This window comes from Enoplosus armatus, chromosome 18 (assembly GCF_043641665.1).
Source record: "Enoplosus armatus isolate fEnoArm2 chromosome 18, fEnoArm2.hap1, whole genome shotgun sequence".
Lineage (NCBI taxonomy): Eukaryota > Metazoa > Chordata > Actinopteri > Centrarchiformes > Enoplosidae > Enoplosus > Enoplosus armatus.
Genome location: NC_092197.1, coordinates 2,895,014 through 2,916,584, shown reverse-complemented (window position 1 = coordinate 2,916,584; position 21,571 = coordinate 2,895,014). Strand labels below are relative to the sequence as shown.

At 42.1% G+C, this 21,571-nt stretch overlaps 1 protein-coding gene across 3 annotated transcripts; it reads left to right on the top strand.

The window, feature by feature from the left end:
* The first annotated feature begins 1,576 nt into the window (after positions 1 to 1,576).
* Positions 1,577 to 21,510, top strand: LOC139301112 (ceramide transfer protein-like). 3 transcript variants are annotated; one of them, XM_070924410.1, is made up of 19 exons: positions 1,577 to 2,246; positions 3,777 to 3,911; positions 11,504 to 11,620; positions 11,781 to 11,846; positions 14,332 to 14,439; positions 14,574 to 14,712; positions 15,742 to 15,825; positions 16,152 to 16,309; positions 16,601 to 16,693; positions 16,786 to 16,872; positions 16,983 to 17,075; positions 17,270 to 17,341; positions 18,180 to 18,275; positions 18,507 to 18,639; positions 18,733 to 18,803; positions 18,894 to 19,022; positions 19,126 to 19,255; positions 19,413 to 19,549; positions 19,662 to 21,510. In XM_070924410.1, the coding sequence occupies exons 1-18, from the start codon at positions 2,136 to 2,138 to the stop codon at positions 19,538 to 19,540; spliced, it is 1,950 nt and encodes a 649-aa protein (XP_070780511.1). In that variant the 5' UTR covers positions 1,577 to 2,135; the 3' UTR covers positions 19,541 to 19,549; positions 19,662 to 21,510. The 3 variants fall into 3 exon arrangements, with proteins under 3 accessions (XP_070780511.1, XP_070780513.1, XP_070780514.1); XM_070924412.1 differs by lacking the exon at positions 11,781 to 11,846; XM_070924413.1 differs by lacking the exon at positions 17,270 to 17,341.
* Positions 21,511 to 21,571: the final 61 nt, after the last annotated feature.

Here is a 21,571-nt window from a genome sequence, read left to right as displayed (position 1 = left end):
GGTGTGTGTGTGTGTGTGTGTGTGTGTGTGTGTGTATGTGCTAAATCGCACTAGGATTATCACATGACTCATGGTTAATATAAGCACAGGCCTGGTGCAGGTTTAGGTCAGGGGAGAGAGGGAAGATTCTTCATGAATGACTGTGGTATGTCACTTAGTATTATGATGAGTTAAACCTATCCCTAAGTTTATCTCACAAAATCATGGAAACATAAAACTATTACACATTAGTTTAAACCCTGTCTGACGATAAAAGGACTGCTGCTGGGGCCCTAGAGGCCCTCATTATAAAGAGGAGGCGTTTAATTTCACCATGATTTAATTCACCAACAATACAGCGTAAAGACGATCTCAAAATCACTTACAGTTCGGTACAGTTACTCTTTCTTCAGATTAAATCTTATAGGTGAAATGTGTTCATAATTGTAGGTGTTTTTGTCCTGAACACACGGCTTTTAAAGGCCCTGAAAACCTTTTTCTCTCAATCATCTTCTTTCTAGTAGAAATGGGTTCCCATCTGAGGACAAAACTTTCTTTCAGTTTCAGTTATTTCAAGAGATTTCTGTATTTGTGTTTCTTGTCTTTCTCTCACTGATTTGCAGTGAGCTGGAGGATGGAGTGATGTCACGCACTTCCATGTACCAATCAGAGTTTAGCAACATATGAATCAACATGTGATGGCACTTGTGGGGGTTTTCTGCTTATGTTGTCAACATTGTCAGTAAAATGTGATCAAACCACACAGACGCTATCTTGATGAAGCAGATTAAACTCATGACAGATTGTCTGTATGGTTTGTTAAAAAAAAATACCACAAACAAGGGGTCAATAATAAAATGTATTTATACGGCATTTTTCAAAACAAAAAGTTACAAAAAGTGCTTTACATGGTTGAACCAGGATTAAAACATTTCAGGGCTGCAATGAATCAGATAATTAAAATAACAAAATATATATAATGCTGTTCATATAAAAAATAATAATAAAACAGATAAGTAGATAAGATACGTTTTGAGAGGTAATTAAAAAGATGTCACTGATTTTGCAGCCTCAGATCCACAGGTTGAGGGCTAAACTGAGGGCACTGACTGCAGAAGCCTGGTTAGTCTTGGACCCAGACTTAGGAAGAGCCAGTAGAGCTGAGCTGCACTCAGCAATTCAGAAATACAACTGAGAGCTAAACCATGAAGTGCTTTAAAGAAATCAACAAAATCAATGATAAAACTTACTAGTAATTCTTTTTGCCCCTGGGCCCACTGATAGTAAAGTAAGTATTTCTGATTCTGATTCTGATTCTGAACGTATAACTTATTGTTTGTAAAAGTAAAATCATTGTAAAGATAACTCAGTCGAGTTCAGGGATTCCCTTCCAGTGTGTAAAAGCTAAATCCGGTGAATAGCTGCACCTTCAGTAATCTGGAGTATCACGCTCGTTGGGTCTATTTAAACAGTAGTAGAAACAGGAGGCGGGGCCTCGTTCCAAATTAGGAGTGGATTTGGTGACGTCACCCGGGCCAGCGCCCCTGCGCACCACACAAGTTGGAACACGCGCTCACCCGCCGAGAAGAAGCTCGAGACGTCAGTTGAACATGGCGTTGCGCTGCAGAGCTGTCAGCAGTCCACAGAGGAGAACTACTGCCGCCGCGTTTCTCTGAATGTCAGCGACGGAGTATCCGTGACTGCCGAAGCCTGCCTGAGCGCGTTTTTTTGTTTTTGTTTCTGCGTTTCATCCTTTTCTGCCGCTCCTAGGACTCAACGTACGCCTGGCGAGAGCAGAGTTGACAGCTAACGTTACAGTCAGTAACGTAGCAGGCTTAGCTAACGTTCACCTGGACGATCTGACCACAAAATGCGTCAACCTCTTTAGCTAACGAAGGTTAACGTACGCGGTGGGAGCTAGCTATCGATCCGCTAAAGCGCTCGGCTATTTTGGTTAACTCGTCGTGCACTCAGAGCGATTAGCCAGTCGATAATAACACAACATGATTCAGTGAATTGTTGCTCCGCGTTTGCCTTTGCCAGACAGCTCCGCTAATACCGTCAGCTTTAACCTAACTCACCCGAGTGTCATATGCCAAGTTTATATTGTTTTTATACTCAGCTCGTAAAGCGTTAGCCAAAGAACCGTTGAGGAAATGTCAGACAACCAGAGCTGGAACTCCTCCGGTTCCGAGGAAGATATAGAGCCTAAAGAGGAGTCTGGACCCCTTGTTGGTATCGTCGACTTGAGCGGAGTCCTCAGCAAGGTAAGTCACGTTTTACCTAAACTGAACACGTCGGGTCAGTGTCGCTGCCAAGTGCTGAAGGCATAACTGCCAGGGAGGCTCCTGTCGACACATCAGGGTGAAATGAGGCAATCTGGTAATGTGTGACAAATCATGGTATGTCTATGTTAGGGGGAGGGTGGCGGGGATCTTTGAACACTTCCACATTGCTGTTCAGCAATGTAAGACTGGTAATCACCACTGAAGCAAAAGCAAAAGCCCACAGCGTTATTGAAATTATAAAGCGGGGTGTGTAATGTACAGCTAGCTACATTAGCTCATAGATCCCTCTAAAATAGTTTTTGAATTTACTGCACTCATTCCAGGTTTATACAAGTGATATTGTAATACCTGTATATTAATTTTACACTTGTACTTTGCCTTGGCAATGCTGCTACCAGTGTAATTGAGTGGGGCAGCTATTATTTTTGCTAGTGTACATTGTGCAGACATTAGCGTTTCCCTTTCAAAAAGGGTAGCATGTCTTTGCCTTGATCTTGTGATTAATTGACTACTGAAATAGGTAATGCCAAGTCTACTGTGATAACAATGTGGATACAGCAAATGCTGTTAGTGTAATTGGCAAATGTCCAGTGTTACTGTAAATATTGCTTTGACAACAGTATGTGAGGTGCAGGAAAACTGGTACAAGTAAACTGTGCTTGTTTACACTGAGTGCACTGTGTAAATAACAACACTGTAAGCTGTTGTTGTTCTGTTTTTCTTTGGTAAACAGACAGTTAAGTCTACTGCTAGACAAAGTAACCTATTTGGCCATATGCTCCTGCTCGCTTGTGCAAGACTGTTTTTGGGCAAGTTGACCACAGTTTTAATTAGTTAAGCTGCCGGGAAGCCAATGTGGTATTAATCTCACTGTACGCTGGTTGTCTCTAAACAGATTGCATGCTGACCCGCTAACCAAGCATATTTTGAGATTAAGAAGATCTGCATTCAGAAAAGCTCAGCTGTTCAATCATACTAAGCCCTATACACGTCATAGGTCTTGTGAGGATTATTGAGTCTGCACCTCACATGAAATCCCACATGTGTCTCAACTCAGGTTGTGCAAACATCTCAAGTTAGGCACATGCGGTTTTATGTTTGCAATATACACTGAGTTACTAGAAAAATGGAAACTACTCTCCAATTTAACAATCCAATCCAACAGTCCTTTAATGAAGACTTTGTCCTTGTTGTTGATTCAACTCAGTGATGTTTGTGGTTTTGTTGACTGAATTATATTGTAAGGTGTTTAATGTTTTTTTCTGTATGTAAATAAGGTCGGTAATATGAGATTGACACCTTTCAAAACAACAACAACACCACAACAAAGTGCAGCCTATAAACATAGCATTTGAATAAACTTACAAAGAACCAAAGTAGCAGCCTCAGCGACAACTAAACATTTGAAGTAAGGTGGTGAAGATATCATATCACATTATATTGTAGGTGTTTTTATTTTTCCTGTCCCTCCACATACAAAGATATTAATAAAAGTGCTTTATTTTTCAGTGGACAAATTACATCCATGGATGGCAGGACCGTTGGGTGGTCCTGAAAAACAACACACTGAGCTACTACAAGTCTCAGGATGAGACCGAGTATGGCTGTCGGGGTTCCCTCTGCCTTAGCAAAGCTGTTATTACTGTGAGTACTATTGAGATTCTTTACTGTAAAGCACCCCCCTTCTTCCTTTCTGTTAACTGTGCTTCAATATGCCACAATCTCTTAACTGTAAGCATGAGAACATATTTGACGTAAGTTCTGTGTTCTTGAATGCAGACTTTCGTTTGTGCAATATTGGCCCTTTCAAAGTGTCTTTTAAGAATGAGAGCTGCTGTTTGTGTAAGAGGGCTACATCTGCTAAGAGAGAGGAGCCATCACTCTATTTAAGCCATCAAACAGTAAAACTTACCGATGTGTGGCTCACATCCACTGCTATTCAAGACCTGAGAGGATACTCTGTTTATTTAAATTGCAAATAACCACAAACTACCCTTGTGTGTCCCTTCACCTACAGCTTCAGCAGATTTTCTGTGGACTGTTTGTATTGCTGTAGTTAGACCTTCCATTTAAAAGAAAGCCATGCAGCCAGGCGGTGTGGTGTTCAGGCATTTTGGTTTTATTTTGTTGCCCATTATAACCTCGGTGGGTATATTTTCACCACAACAAATGGTGCAGAACATTGAATGAATGAAGAAGGATGCATGTTTGTGGAGTCTTGACCTTCTCTTTATATTGATTGACTAGCTGTAATAGGAGCTAATCAACATAGTCTGACTCAATTATTTTGCTGTTCAGAGTTGACGTTGTAAACCTTTTTAATCATCAGGTCAGCAAGTTGGGCAAATACAATTACATCAGGGCAACAAATCAATTACAGAATAACTGCTGGCATCAGCTGATGAACTCACTGTTTCAATCTGTTTTTATAGTCTGTGTAGCCATTGACACATTTATATCTGCCTAAATGATGCTCATGCTGTTTTTGTTGTTAATTGTGATCAGAAAGTTGAATTGTGCAATCAACTTTGTCTGTTTTGGCCCCAAAGATTCTTGCCTTGTAAATACATCACTGTATGAAATCCACTGAATTTCACCTTTGGACATGCTTTTTCCCACATTGCATGCTTTGTTCAAATCTCAAGCAATAACAACATGTGCTGCAAATAAGTAATTTGCTTCTCATAGAAAGTAAGTTTTAGTTGTGTGTGGCACATTGCATTTGGTTTGGCTTGCTTGTGGAAACGACTCCACTTGTACGATTGGCATTTCATCAAACTATGAAATCCCACAGGAGCTCAGAAGAGCTTTCAGCGGGAGCAAAAAAACACTGTTTCAGTGTTTCCCATCAAAGTGTCTCAACTCACTGTCTTAACCTTGTAATATAAAAAGCTGCTTCAACTTTAGCTGGCCCAAAGTCTTTCAGTTTCCATTTTATTAACACAAAGCCATGTTTTTCTAACACTGTAATATGCCATTCAAATGAATGGGATAAGCTGATGACAATAGGAGCGCATACATTAAGAATGAATCTAAAGAGCAAAGATAGATTTATTTCAGTTTCTGTTTCTGCTTCCATGGTCATTCAACCCACCTCCCTCTCTTTGTCCCTGAGCCCCTCACATAGTTTTGAGAAGCTTGGCATATGATGCACTAGATGTGATTCAGATGTCAGGCATCCACCATATGTTTCTATTGAATTCATGAAAGGAAGACTTTGCTCTTTCCTGGATCCATGTGGAGGCCTAAGGCTTGACTCACTATTGACCATTCTAATCAGATGAGGAACTTTACCCTGGTGTTTCTCAAACTTGTTCTTCAACTGCAGGTACAAAGAACTCCTGATTACATCCCAAGTTATGCTTTAGGGTAACTGGCCGGTCAGGCGGCTGTTCTAGTTTCAAAACAGCATGCTATGTGGTAAGACTTTACTGGAAACTTCGTCATGAGACTAGTAATGCTGTGTCACTGTATATGATAGACCAAGAAATGCAGCTCCAAACAGTTTGTCGCTGTGATAGCATACAGTAATTTGAAGCCGAGACTCCCATACCTATCAGACTTTTAATAATATCCTGTCTCAAAGATTCAAGAGCTGTCACACTCTGTGAAGCAAAGAGAAAATAAATCCAAAATGTGTCAACAGTGTTTAATGTTAGATGTTCACGCTGTTTCACCTTTCATCATGTGGGAACCCTGGTCAGTCATTGACTGACGCTCCGTCTGTTTCTCTGTCCAAACAGTAACAAGGGAAATGAATAAGTCACTGTTCCCAGGCAGCATAAAGCTGGCTTTGCTATTAGCCATATTTGTTCAGCTTCATCCATTCCCAGCCTATGTAAATATTAACCTCCTTGTGGTGCTCTACTGTAGTCATTTTTCATTCCAATGGAAATATCCCTCCGAAGTCGGGGGTGTAAATAATACAGAGTTATAGCTGGTGGTGGACAGTTATTACCTTTTTTGAACAGAAATATTTTTTCTTTTTCACCGTATTTCTCTCTTTCATTTCTCCCTTTTGTCGTTTTCCCTCATAGCTCTCGCACTAACTCTCTGACACAGATGCACCATGGCACAGTATGTTCTCAGACATAAGACTTGTGATATGTCCAGGTGTGTGTTTTTATTCATCTTCAAATGTCGTGTTTTGACCGATCGGCAGTCCAAATCCCAAAGGTATTTAAGAAGAGCATTAAATTCTCCCATTAGAGAAGCTGCAAATGCTCATATATGTATTAAGTTCAGAGGGAAGTCTAAGTTGGTCTATGAGTCATTCATAGATTTCAGTTGAGACACTAAAGTTGAGAAACTTTGGTAAGCCTGTAAGATAATGTGTGAGTTCCTCATTACATTTCCTCTAATAACCTGTGATTTGGGTGAACTGAATGCGAATCCTGCAGCTAGTTGCTGGTGGTCCATCTTCTCTCCTGTGTTAAGTTTCTTACGGTGTGTCCTGAAATTCAGTGGGTGGTTTCAGTCATACCCAACAAGAGCATTGTTAGTACACAAGAACAGCTTACGATATAATGCAATCAAATATACCTCCACTATAAAGTACTGCCTCAAATTTCAGCAGACTGGAAACAACATCTGTTTGACACGGTCTCAGCTAGAAGGGAGTATTCATTTCAGAGCTGCTGGGTTGGATTGCAGTATACACTGTTCATTTCATTGTGTCCACCACCTGTCTACGCAGTTGAATAGGTAGGTCATAAGCACCCTATTTATGTGTTCACAGGCACCTTCATTACTAGGAACTTGATGACACTGTGCACAGAGAACTAATGTCACAGACACATAGCATTAGTATTTGCCAGGTTTGAATAGTAAATTACCAATTAAGTAGATAGGTTACCCAGTAAGTCAACATTGTCTGTGACTGGATTACATAGAAACTTTGTTCTGTACATTCAGTGGCTCACCACGAGGTACAGGGTCATGCATGATGTACAGAACAATGTCACAATTTCACATCTAACAAGTACATAACAGAACGGCTCCTAGTGTTTGGTTGACTACAGTTAACAATTGTCATTAGTGAAGCTGCCTGTTATGCATTTTGAGGAAAGTGAGGTGGGGAAAAGCTCATAGACAAGTCTTGTAGGAATTACAAAGGACTTCCCTGTAGCATTACTGTATACCCCCCCCCCCCCCCCAGCATGCATTAGCTCCAGATTTAGATTCCTCTCTTGAGGCCTGCTATCGACCACATGAGAACGATGCCCTTCTTGTTCCTCTGTTTCACATCTGACAAAGGCAAAATTGTGGAGAATCGACACTAGATACTACAAGAATTCTGACTTGAATATCGGTAAACATTTAGCAGATAAATCGATGGTGAACAAGGAAAACCATCAATGTTAGTAGTGACCTGGTCACGGACTGTTGTCATGCTATTCCAAGTTGTGGGTGCTAATGATTGTAAGGTTGTCTGTTGTTGCAAATAAGCCTTCAAAACTGCTTTTGCAACTGTACCTACAAAGGCCATTTTTAGATTCATGGTCAGTTAATAAGAGCACACTGGCCTACTTGTAATTCCTTCTCACTGGAATTTGTGAGTAGCGCAGACTGGATCTGTAGTGGTTTGGGGCTGGATTGTTTTGAGTTCTTAAAAGCAGTGGCTCTGGGTGCAATAATTTGGCTTTTTCTTCTTCATATCTGTCACAGCGAGCCACTCCATGTGGTTAAAGAGATAAGGAAAGAGAGAGAGAGAAAAGAAAAGGTCAAGTGGAGGCTGAATAGACTATTGCAACTGATGTCAGGCTTTGTGGAAATTGCAACGGTAACAGGAAATTAGACTCTTCCTCATAGTATGCGACTTCCTCTACAGTGGGGGTCATCAGAAGGGTCGAGAACCACATGCCCAAGTCTGTTGGTGTGTGTGTGTGTATTTCAGTGACAGAATGCCTTACTGCCTTTCCTTTCCCTGTCTTTCACTCTGAGCACTTGGTGAGTCAGTGTTTCCTCCGAAGGGGCCATAGGGATCCTGTTTTGGTGTCCAGAGTCTACACAAAGATGTTCCTGGCACCAGGTCTTGGTACAAATGCACTATATTTGTCTCAATCTCCTCTGCAGAGGGCATAATTATGATGTTTAAACTTGCACAAATGAGTAATAAAATTCAGTTAAGTCTGGTGCAGCTTTGTGGGGTTTCTCAGTGTTTGCATTGATTTCAGTCCCACACATTTTTTTTTTTTTAGGTACTGAAAATCACAAGCTTTTTTAAGGGGAGCTCCCATTCATTCAGTTCTGGAAACTGTGACTGCAAACACGTACACCAGCTCAGAACGGGTTGGAAGGGAGAGGACAGACGGGGAGTCTTTTTGAAGCTGAGGAGGAAGTTTATGTTTGAAGAGAATAGAGACAGAATAAAGCTGTTTTGTCTCATCATTTTGATTTTGGCACTCATATTACTCGCTACACTGCGTTACAGGAAAGAAAAACATTTGATATCTTTAGCAGTGCTCCCTTAAAAGACTAAACAGTAAAAAAAACTATCCAAAACAAACAAGACACACAGATATGAGTCTGTCGAATCAAAGACGGTTGGTCTACTGCTGGGCTCCACAAAAAGGCTGACATTTGACATCAAAAATAGTTGCTGGTAGAGGCTCCTTGCTGTTGTGTCCTCTGATGTCTCAGTGGACAAGACTTACATTTGTATCATCTGCAGGAGTTGATTGTGCAGTGGTCATTTCGTTGGACACCACAGTGTACCTCAACAAAATGCATCTCCCCCTGGTCACAGTCTACTTTTTGTCCTGGAGAGTTGTGGGAACACAGCTTTCAAGGCACGATAACTGCCTCTTTGATTTGTTCCTTATTTGATTTTTGGCCTTTTAACCCACCAGGATAATCAAAATACTGATTTATCCTGGGATCTAAAGTGCTTTGCTGCAACCATTTCTAAAATACCCATCCATCGATTTCTTTATACCCGCCTGTCCTGTGCATGGTCACAGGAGTCTGGAAGGTATTCTAGCATGCACTGGGCAACAGGAATTCTCTGTCTCTTCACATTGACTTAGGTTACCCTGAGTTTCATCAACATGAACACATAGACAGACACACAAACTAAACACTCCATAAAGGGTTTTTTTTTGTCCGCTTGCCTTTCACATAGGGCCCAGGCTGGGATTATCGTCAGCATATATATATATATATATATATATATATATATATATATATATCATCATCTTGTAAAGTTCAAGGTTGCTAAGATGACCTCCTGTGATGGATTATTGTTTACTGTAGCCTTGGATCCCAGTAACCTTCTCAGACCCAGTGCAGGCTTTCATTCCTCAACCCTGCTCACCAGTCAGTATACCCATGACCCCATAGCCCAAAGGCGATCCAGAGGAATCCATTTTCTCACTTTCCTAGCAACCAAATGACTCTAAAATCCCAGCCACCAACCAAACGGCCAGTGTGATCCTGGGTTTAAGAGAGAAGGAGGCTGTTAAGTTGTTGTGATCTTTTGTCTTCCATATAACAGATGGAGGGTTAAAGATGCATCACCCTTGTTTCCTTCCTTGCTTGCGCTTCCTCTTCTTATCGGTCTCCGCTGTATCTCTGCTCTATCTCATGCTCGTGCTGCTGGTAACTTTTAAATGAGAAAAGCTTTCAGCATTCAGCCTCATGTTGTGCATTATTGACACTGAGCATCTGGTCTTGGCCTCGGTGCCGTCCAGGTGTCAGGCTGCACAGCCAAGTCAGACTCCTCCAATGAAACCGCCTTTAAAGACACCACAGTGGGCCATTTATTACTCTGCCAACTCACTGAAATAATACAATCTTCAGTAATGGTTTGGACTCTGGCTGTCTCTGGGCACTTGCATTCACTGGGAGATATTAGATTGCAAGCTTGCTATTGCTAATGATCATATGTGCATGTTTTATTACATCTTGTCTCAGTGAATGTAAAACATTTTTATTTAGTGTTAATCTTGCATAGAGTAAATAGTATTGGTAGGCGGGAATAATCAAAGTGTAATTATAATACTTCAACTCACAATACCGTATTGATTCACTAACCCAAAGAATCAATACATGCATTGATTAAACAAACCCTGAAGTTGTTAATTTCAGTCACTAATTATTTCTCTCTGACTGAAAGTGCTGATGAGTGGTTGTAGTGGTTCTTGTAACATTGCAGACTCTTGGCCCTCCATAGTCAATGACTGCCCTTATTGTGCATTACAAATATGCTAAAACACGGATCCCAGATGTGCTTATAGTATTGTGGCCAACATAGGAATGTAGAGGCCTCTACTCTGATGTGGTTTCTCTTTTGCTTACAGTTTAGTGTTGCCAGTCTCCAGCATTTCTGCTCCTTCAGTCTTTTCCAGTTCTTAGTGCTTCTCAAGCTACTACTTTACTTTACTACGCTTGGAAAAAGCCAGACTCTCACTCATATATCAGCCTGTTCTTTAATTGAGCAGACATTGAGAGGTGTCCTTTCAGAAGGCCTGATGCATTTGGTAAATACTAAAAAGGTACATACTATTGCTGTCACCACCACTCCCTTCACCCCCAGCCACACACACACACACACACACACACATACATACAGTCCCTGGTTGCTGACCATGCCGGCGCAGCAGTTTTACAGCGCTGACGGTACACTGGAGGGCTATTAGGAATATGCTCCATCCTGCAAGTTGCCTTAAAAGGCCAGTTATCTGCCACTTCTCCTCCTATGGGACGATGTCTGAAAATGGAGGCTGTTGTTCCTGTGGTGCACTCTTCTTTGTCTTCTATCTCTGTGAGACGTATAGACACACATAGAAGAAATCCAACTCACTGTGACTGTGGTGGATTGCCATGTTTCCAGTTATTAAAGCCATCACAGGAACAGCTTGTTGCTCATCCTGTAACCCACAGGACACACGCTATTTCAGTGCCATGTTAATAGCTATTGACATGGCAGGCTACCTCACATATGCCTCCCTCTGCTCTTCCTGAGTGGGAAAGGGATTTGTGTTTCCTCTTGCTATGAAAAGAACATGACGGCAAGCTAAGAAATGTGTGACAGCTTTAATACAGAGCTCAAGCCAGCTGGGGTTCCCATAACTGGCCTCATTTCATAGAATCCTCCAGTATCTGATGCTCTCTTGGCTCCATTCTGATGTCGAGATTTGATAATAATGACTGATATTTAAAGCGGCAACAGCAGTGTATTTGCTGTCAATGCACACGGACTAACCTTACTTCCTTTGTGTCCTTTTTTCTTTTAGCCTCATGAGTTTGATGAGTGCCGGCTGGACATAAGCGTAAATGACAGTGTGTGGTACCTAAGAGCCCAAGACCCAGAGCACAGACACCAGTGGATTGACTCCATTGAGCTGCACAGGGTAAGTCATGCACACTCTTGAACACAGCAGACAATAACCTGCAGGTATCAAAAGAAACCAAATCCTTGTCACATTTGCAACCAATATGTATCATCTAATACAAGGTTGGATATTGTGAATGTGTGTGTTTATTGTGTGCATGTGTGTGTGTTTCTATCAGAGTGTCAGAGAGGGGAGGAGAGAGAAGGGAGGAGTCCAGGGAACAATAATCATCCCTCCACCACTGGTGCGTTTGTTGGCAAGTCTGTAGGAGTCTAGGACTTCCTGAGTGCTTCACTTGTCTTTGGCACAGCACACTATAATAGCAAGTGTGTGTTTGTGTTAACCTGTGCGCCAGTGTTTATTTATCGGCACATGAAATTTTAAAAGAGGGCCGTGCTTAGTTGAAAGTTATCTTAACCTTGGACTAACAGTTGGCTCAAGGTTAGGATAATTACTTTTAATACACAGACCTTAACACAGAGGTGACTATGAAAAGGGTTGCAAGACTTTGACCCTGAAAAGGTTAACATGTCCTGGGAGAGAGAGTCGAGTTGGCTTTCGTGCTTTGTTGTTTGCCTGAAATGTCAGTACAGTGTGACTTTACACTTGAAAATACAAGTTCAGCCTTTAAGTGCTTTGTGAAAAGGCTTGTAATGCAGGGAGAGCAAAAGAAGCTCCCATTGTATTCAATCAGAGTGAAGGACAAAGGAAGCAGGTTACAATTCCTACTGTTGAGTACAAGACAATGGAGGCAAAGAAGACCTACAAAATGTTTATGTTCATATATACACAGGAATGAACCATCAAATATGTAGATGAAGAAAGAATCCCATGTGACCTGTGGAAATCAAGTGTTTATGGCTTTATTATTCAGCCACAGAGTGCACAACAAAAGCAAAAAGTTTGTTTATTTAATACTGATTTGTATGTTAAAAGTCATAATCTTAGGAAGACATACAGTAATCCAGAGTGGAGCCACAGCTTTGAGCCTGTCTGACATAGATGAGGAGAAGTCAGTGGCCACACCTCACTCGTGGTCCTTAGTTTGGGAAACCCCCCTCCTCTTCCCTCTTCACTCACTCATCAGGGAGCCACTGTGACTCAGACAGAGCAGGAGGGAGTCAGTCCTGTGTATATACATACACTCGCACCAGGCCACGTTCCCACCCACAATGAGTCACCGCCGAAAGCTCTTCTTGCTAGAAGGCCCTGCTTCCTTTTCTAACCCACATTACTCACAGCACTCTGCAGCCCAGCGTCTCCAGGGAAACACAACACAACACACTACAGCTAACACCAAAGTTATAGTTTGAGACAGTGAAACATCTCAATATGAAAACAACACTTGTTTCTAGGATACTATCTCTGTCAAAGTAAGCTGTGCTTGTTGAAAGCCACATGACATAAATTCCAGTAATGTAAGTCATCTTTTTATCACTAAAAAAAACAGCTTTGTTACTTGAAGCCTTTTTCTCCGCTTTATTTTTTATTTATCAGCACCAGGCTTTGTGTCTCCTATTGTCCAAAGTCAGTAGTGTGTGCTTTAATCACACACACATACACACACTAACACTCACACAGTTACTCTGTGTTTACTGAGCTGCATGCCCCTTGAGAACATGTGAGTAGGTATTACTGTACAGGTGAGATTGTTGCTGATGGATGTTACTTTTACTCCTGTTCTATTTTGTATTGAATGACATAGCTGCAACAAAAACTGTGCCGGTTTAGGGTTTTTTTTCTGTCACCAAACAGATTAAGCAGCCCTCATGCCAACAGTTAGATAGTGCTATCTGTGCCGGTTAAGTCAGTGGGGTAGCAGTATGTTGGCTAAAGGGCAGGCAGCAGTGACTGAGATCCATGTGAACACGAGCGGGAGTTACTTCTGGTCGTTGACCGACAGTTAACTCTGGCTCTGTCAAATGCCAGTCACGTGCATGCACATTTCATGCCCCCTGGTGGCTGAAATTGGAAGTGTCTCTTAAAGGGGAAACTCATCTGTCTGTCGATGAACCTTTTCCTCTCTCCTGTCACCCGCCATCTATTTTGAGGGCCGGGCTGTTATGTAAGAGGAAAGGGGGACCAGTCAGGTTTACAGGAAGTCAGTTGGTGTTTCAGTTGTGTTGCCATGGTCACTGAATCTGGGTCATGTTGTGCTGCTGTCGAGTTCACTGTATCCTGTCAAAATGTCGAAATACTATTGTGAAGGCCTTCTTGAAAGCTGTTTTTGTATTTTCTAATTGTGTGCATATTTTTATGTAACACCTTTTTTTTTTTAATGGTAATTCATAATTTACATCTACTCACTGTGTGCAGTACTTCTACTACTACTTTTTTTTTATTAAACATTGATGTGACATTTAAAACACCAGAGTAGACACATGGATATATGTGTGAAACATGCATGACGTGAAATGATGGTTTGAATATTAATATTAAATATTAAAGCTGAAGATGCCGGATGAGGACGCTTCAGATCAGATGGACAGCTGGAAGAGAGATAACTCAGAAAGATCAGTTTAAGTGAAGGATTAGTTGTAGTTGAGCTTTTGTTTTGTGTCACTGGGTTTGTCACTGCTGAATTGTGGCTGTGACTCTTTTTCTCATGCATGCAAATCTTTGGTTTAAATGAATAATTCTAATGTATTTTATTAAGTTAGGCTGCTTTGTGACACCATCCCTAACTTGTTTCCTCTGTTTTTCCCCCACACCTGTGTGTTTCTTCATAGGCCGATTCTGGATATGGCTCAGAGTCCAGTCTGCGGAGACATGGCTCCATGCTGTCTCTCACATCAGCTACCAGCGGCTACTCTGCCACTTCCACATCCTCCTTCAAGGTGAGTTTTCTAGTAAATGAGTACTATGGCTAGGGAAGCCATTTGTAGGCACACTTCACAAAAGCTGTTAATTTTGTCAGCACAGGAAATATAAACAAAGGCCTAACCACTCTGTTGCTTTATTGTTTCTTTAGAAGGGCCACAGCCTGAGAGAGAAGCTGGCAGAGATGGAGACCTTCAGAGATATCTTGTGCAGGCAGGTGGACACGCTTCAGAAATACTTTGATGGCTGTGCAGACGCCGTGTCCAAGGATGAGCTGCAGAGGGACAAAAGTAAGACCCACAGACAACCAACACTCCTAGTAACCAGTCCCTTCGTTACTCTGTAGGATCAGGTTTTTGGACGGATTGGGTGGAGTTTGTGAACATTATTTAATTGTGAAAATACCTCTTTCTGATAGCAGATCCAGATTTATTTTGGACAATTAGTTGATTAACCGATTAGTCGCTTGATTGAAAATTGATTAACCGTTTTGATAAGTAAGAATGCCAAACATTTACTGGTTCCAGCTTCTCTAGCATTAGGATTTGGTGCTTTACTTTGTCATATATGAGAGTAAACTGCATTTAATTATAATGAGTCTTTTTCACTACTATGAGGCATTTTGTAGGCATAACAATTAAGTGATGAATCTAGAAAATAACCAATAGATTAATCGATAACGAATCGAAGTAGTTGATTCGTTTATTTTGTGACATAGCTGTTGCATTAGGTCCAGCCATGTGTGGACATGATAGAATGATGCAGTGTGACACCAAAGTATGTTCAAAGAAGTTGAATTTAATTAAAAATGAGAATTTACTACAAATGTAAATGGCTGACTTGTCTTCAGCCTATGTCTGTAAGAATCCTCCATTTATAGATCATGAAAACATTTTGGGTTTAGAAGAAACATTTACTGAATCTTGTATGAAATGAGTTTGTGTGTGTGTGTGTGTGTGTGTGTGACTCAGAGAGCAGTTATTCTACAAGCCCCCTCACCCTCACCCCATCTTGGCTGGCTGAACATTTGCTCATGGCAGCCTGCACCGGGCGCCTGTGGATGACCACAGTGAATGAAGCCCTGCTTTTGTTCTCCTCACCTCCCTCTCTCTCCCGTTCTCTCTCTCCCACTGTCTATTCTAACGATGAAACCAGACCATTGTCACGTTGTCCAGCACAGCAGAGTTCTGTCAGTCTGATGGTGAGCTGTGCTGGAGCTTAAGTTGTGAACGGGCCACAAGGCGCTGCCTTGCCCTGGAGCCCTGGATGATTTGTGCTTTCCTTTCCTCTCTGAAACTTTCCTCTTTCTTTTTTTCCAGTCGTGGAGGATGATGAAGATGACTTCCCCAGCACCCGGACAGACGGAGAGTTTCTGCATAACAACAACGGCAGCAAAGAAAAATGTGAGTAATGCAGAATTCTCCTGAAAACTTGTTGTCAAAGTATTTTTCTATTCCCTGAAATATCCATCGCTAAAAGGGCAACAGTCAAATTTAAAGTTTGGGAAAAACATCACTAGATATTATTAAGAGTTTAACACCCAAAAGCTTATCTGGGTTGATGTGGTTTGATCAGAGTTGATCTACAGCTGCCTGGCAACATGACAAACAACGCAACAACTGGCATCACCTTAATAACTTAAATAACTTTGGCAAAAAAAGTGTTCATGTGGGACCCCACGGTCATAGAGAGAAGGTGACTGAGAATGTCATGCTCCTCTCCTGTGCAGTGTTCCTGTCCTTGAGTCCCAAGGGAATCAATGGCATAGACTTTAAGGGCGAGGCCATCACGTTCAAGGCGACCACAGCTGGGATCTTGGCCACTCTGTCCCACTGCATCGACCTCATGGTGAAGAGAGAGGACAGCTGGCAAAAGAGACTGGATAAGGTGAGTGACATTTAGATCTAATGTCTCATCTACCTGCCTGAAAGAAAGCCTGTGTTACACATATTTTAATGTCAGGCGACGGTGACTGCAGGAGAGAAAGTTATTGTAGATTCCAGGTCATCATACATATCTTTCCTCCTCCTTTTGTTTAATGATTCTGGATGTGTGTGTGTGTGTGTGTGTGTGTGTGTGTGTGTGTGTGTGTGTGTGTGTGTGTGTGTGTGTGTGTGTGTGTGTGTGTGTGTGTGTGTGTGTGTGTGTGTGTGTGTGTGTGTGTGTGTGTGTGTGTAGGAGATGGAGAAGAGGCGAAGAATAGAGGAAGGCTATAAATCAGCGCTCAATGAGTTGAAGAAGAAGTCTCACTTTGGAGGTCCAGATTATGAGGTGAAGTACCTGTAGAATTCATCCGTAATGCAACATGAATTTTGGGATGTGAGAGTCTTTAAAGTAACGTTCCCGCCCCTCTTCATTGACAGGAGGGTCCAAACAGCCTCATCAATGAGGATGAATTCTTCGATGCAGTTGAAGCTGCTCTCGACAGACAGGACAAAATAGAAGAACAGGTAAGCAAAAGATCCGATACTGTATTTATATAAAAAGAACGATAACTCGGGTGATGTTACATCAAAGCAATGAGAAACTTGATTTAGATTCTGTGTTTGTTTGTGTCCAGTCTCAAACTGAGAAGACAAGGATCCAGAGATCCAGCCCAGTCCCCCCTGGAGACGTGTACTCCAGCGCCGGCACACACAGATACTCTGACAAGGTTGTCCAACGCTTTACTTCCTAAAACTGTCCCCACCCACAAACTACTTTCATCATTCCACCTGTTCCACCTCCTTTTCCCTGCAGCTCCTTATGGCTCTCATTTTTACATCCCACATCCTTTTTGTGTAACTTTGTGTCTTCCTCTCCTCCATGTTCTGTCCTTCATCCCCTCGGTTCTCATCTTCACTGTAGCCTCATAGTCAGTCCTCCCCTCCTCTGATAGTCATGGCCCCTCCTCACGATGTCCACAGATTCAGCGCTGAGGTAACTGACTGCCAAGGCTTAGCCAGTCACCCCCACCCCCCCTCTGTGTTTCACCTGTCTGGACTAAAAACCATGTCTGCATGGCTGTTGAACCCTCAGTAACTGCGTAAGCTTCCCCATGAATACGCTGGAAGACCCTTTAACTCGCCGTAGCAGCATGAAGCATGCACTGCATTTGTATCTGTGTGTGTGTGAAATAATAACAATAATAATGTCAATACCAGACTGTAATATGTCAACCACACAGTTCAGCCTGTTCAGCAGTAGTACAACAGGCTTGCTCTCTTCAGTCAATTCACTTGTCATTCCCAAATTCTGGCTGTTTGAACCGAGCAGCTGCATGTTTTCGTGGTTTGTTCCAGCTGCTTTGTTGTCGCTTGTCTGGATTCAGTGGGATTGTAGATGCATGAAGTTTAATAGGCCAAGCAGCTGATCAACTGCTGAAGAAGAGATATATTTATCCATATCCATCACAATATCATTTAGTTTTTATTTGTTGATAAAAGTTTTAATACCTGTTGTCATAGTTTTTCTTTTCAAGGGTTATTTTTTATTTAGTTTCTCGTCTTGTCTTTGTTGTGAAAAAGCTTGTCAGTAATATATTTTCCCATAGTTTTGTTGTTAAAATGAACTCTGGTGTCCTCAGAGGACATGCAGAGTACTGACTGTACAGGCAGTTCATTAGGTGCAGCTAATAAGGCTGCTTAATAAGGAGTTTCAGCTGTTGTCTCTGCACACATTGACTCCATTATGCCATGCTGACATCTGAGGACCGTTTCAAGTTGTCGTCACATAATCAATCTCACCTCCTGTCTGTCCCCGGCCTTGTGTTTTATAGGTGGAGGAGATGGTGCATAGTCACATGACCTACTCCCTGCAGGATGTTGGTGGAGACGCCAACTGGCAGCTGGTTGTAGAGGAGGGAGAAATGAAGGTACAAGGAGGACTTTTGAAGATGTCATTCAGATTTCTGTACCTGTAAATCACATCGTAGAGCACATTTCTATGTCATACTTTTGCTGAGTCACACCGTAAATTAAATTTGTCCTTAAAACCAAATGTGTCTGGAATACGATTGGACCACTGTGTTTTCTTAAACCCCAGTATACACATTAGAAAATGTGATTATAACATGATTTCACTTCATTTTGTCGTGTGTGTGCAGGTGTACAGGAGAGAGGTGGAAGAAAATGGGATTGTTTTGGACCCGCTGAAGGCCACCCATTCAGTAAAGGGGGTCACTGGTCACGAGGTCTGCCACTACTTTTGGGACACCGCCTACCGCAACGACTGGGAGAGTAGGTGTTTTAACTCTAAACCTGGTTTTAAAACCATTTCTTATGATGGAGACAGCCTCGTTGTAATTCTCCCATGTTCTCTGCTTCCTTTAGCCACTATTGAAAACTTCAATGTCGTGGAGACTTTGTCAGACAACGCAACAATCGTTTACCAGACGCACAAGGTAAGAGCCACCAGATCATGAACAAGGTCTCCTCACTTCATCGACAGCGTTTGGAGCTGCCCTTTGAGATCTGATGAATCTGTGTTGCAGCGGGTGTGGCCGGCGTCTCAGAGGGACGTGCTGTACCTGTCTGCCATGAGGAAGATCTTGGCCAACAACGAGAACGACCCAGACACCTGGCTGGTCTGCAATTTCTCTGTGGATCACGACGACGCACAGGTGAGTCATCAAGTCCGATCAGACGCATCGAGGAATTTATTGAGATTCTGAATGATAACCGCGCCGCCGCTTTTCTCGATTCTCTGTCCTGTCGCTGCCACAGCCGACCAGCAAGTGTGTCCGTGCCAAAATCAACATCGGCATGATCTGTCAGACCCTGGTCAGCCCACCAGAGGGAGACAAAGAGATCAGCAGAGACAACATCCTGTGCAAAATCACCTACGTCGCCAATGGTGTGTGTCCATCTTTTCCAGTGGCTTCAGTTGATATTAATGATCAGGGTATCTGCAGGACTCAGTCACTCAACTGAAGTGTGTATCGACGAGTTATGATGTGCTTGTTAACTCGAACCTTCTTGCTCAGTAAAGTTGGTTTCCTGTCCGTCCGTAGTGAATCCAGGAGGCTGGGCTCCGGCCTCCGTGCTCAGGGCCGTGGCTAAGAGGGAATACCCCAAGTTCCTCAAGCGCTTCACCTCCTACGTCCAGGAAAAAACTGCCGGCAAACCCATCTTATTCTGAGGCGCACAGGTAAGGCTGCAGTTTACTGATCCGGTTTAATGTTCTCATCTGTTTCGCCTCTGAATCTTTATTCGGCGCTGACCCTGAAAAATAACAATATGATGCTTCTCCATCTTTCCAGTGTTGAGACACGAGGACAGAACTGCACCGGAGGCTTCCAGGAACCACTTTCTACAGACTGACCGCTGCTCTGCTGCCGTCACCAGACCAGTTCTTCCCCTGCTAAATTCTTAGTTACAAGTTAGTTCCAGTTGGGGAGGAAGGATCGTATTGGCGCCCTCTGGTGGCCGCATTCAAACAGCATTCTTGAGTTAACTGAAACCTGGGGGTGAAATCATTTTATCACTTGTTTTTCTTCCTTCATCGTGATTTAATTGATAAAATACTAAATTATTCAAAAGGAGATAATTTCGAGTGTCAATATAAATGCCAGTAAGAGTTTTTTTAAATTCGTCTTCGGAGATGAATGCACCCGGCAGAGGGCCCAGTCTACCTTCCCTCCCCGTCAAAGCTCTTGCAGCAGCTCCACAGTTGATGCCGTCGTTCGTGTTCGTGTAGAAGACTGACTTGTGAGAGTAGCCAACATGCCGGGTCGCGTCTCTTTTCTTACAGATATATTAATATATAAATGTATGTATGTTCTATAAGAGGTTTGTAAAAAAAGAAACAAACAGATCTTTGCTAATAGACTGAAATATTTTATTCTTGCCATTTATAGTTCCTTTTGCTAGTAAAACATCATCGATTGATTGATTTGTATTAAGTCCAGAGGGCTGTCATCAACTCATGACCCCTATGATATCAGACTTGACCTTTCTGACTCCGTCCCTCTCATGAAAACACCTGTCGTTGGTGCTGACGGAGGGACTCGATGAGAGGAGTGTGTCATATATTTAATGTACAAAACAGAGTTCGTGTACATTATTTGCTCGGCTTTATATTTGTGTCATTGTACAATGTCGTGGCATCACAGCACATCTTTTGAATGTTTAATGAATTGTAAATAGTGTCACTACAATTTCTCCGAAGGTCTGAAAATAGTTTTTGTGACTGAGTCGAGCCCAAATGCCTTAGTGTTACGAGAAGACATAGTTTCAGATGCGATAACGGGTGCTTTTAGTGCACCTATGAAATCACTAGTGAAGTGCCTCATGGCTGAACTCCCCTTATTGTCCATTTAAAATGTGTCCTGCAATATATTCTATAACTCAATGAATGAGCCAGGGCTCCCACTGAGGGCTAGCTGGATATTTTTACAACTTCTAGTATTATGAAGACTTAAGATTCATTTCAGTTTGACTTCAGCAGCATCAACCCTCCGGTCAGTGTGCCTGGTATTTGTTACACGTGCTACGTCCCGGCAGTGAAAGTACAGAAACCGTCTGTTAACAGTCAAAGTAGGTTTCTGTATTGTGTAACTTGTCTAAATGTTGCTGCAAACTCCAGAGATTAGAATGAATCGACTCCGTTTAAGTACTTAATTGATTTTTATCGGAATGACGTACTTAGTTCCTTATTAGATGTTTTATTTGTTCTCTTACCAAAACCCTTTCAAAGAGGAAGTTTTTGAAGCATACACTGAATCCATTTTTAGTACCATTTCCGCCTGTGGACAGCACAAAATGTTGGGAGTCAAAGCAATGATGATAGATTTGTAGGTATTTTATCAGTCTTCACTCTTGAGCCTTTGATTTTCGAGCTTCTAGCAGAGCGATGTGTGCGAGAGCGAAGCCAGACGATAATCAGCCTCTCAGCTGAGCGGAAAGAAGCCGGGCTGAAGCTCCGTCATCTGAAGCAGACGTTTCTAAAACAAGTTTGGTTATTTAGCACGCTGTTAAAACTGAATGTAATTAGAAATACATTTTTGTAAATAATTTGTTCGCAGTGGGATCAACTTACAAATGTACTGTGACAAGCGTCGCACTTCTTCTGCTCTGTTTTAAAAGTGAAATAAATGAGTTTATCCTCCAGTTGTCCACGTTTGGAGCCATTTGTTCATGTTACAGAAAAAGACAAAATGAGACATCATGA

Excerpts from the sequence above, each read along its gene's own strand:
- LOC139301112 (XM_070924410.1), top strand. The coding sequence starts at position 2,136 with ATGTCAGACAACCAGAGCTGGAACTCCTCCGGTTCCGAGGAAGATATA. Across the intron at positions 14,440-14,573 it reads CTTCCACATCCTCCTTCAAG|AAGGGCCACAGCCTGAGAGA; the intron begins GTGAGTTTTCTA and ends TTGTTTCTTTAG. Across the intron at positions 16,694-16,785 it reads TTGGAGGTCCAGATTATGAG|GAGGGTCCAAACAGCCTCAT; the intron begins GTGAAGTACCTG and ends CTTCATTGACAG.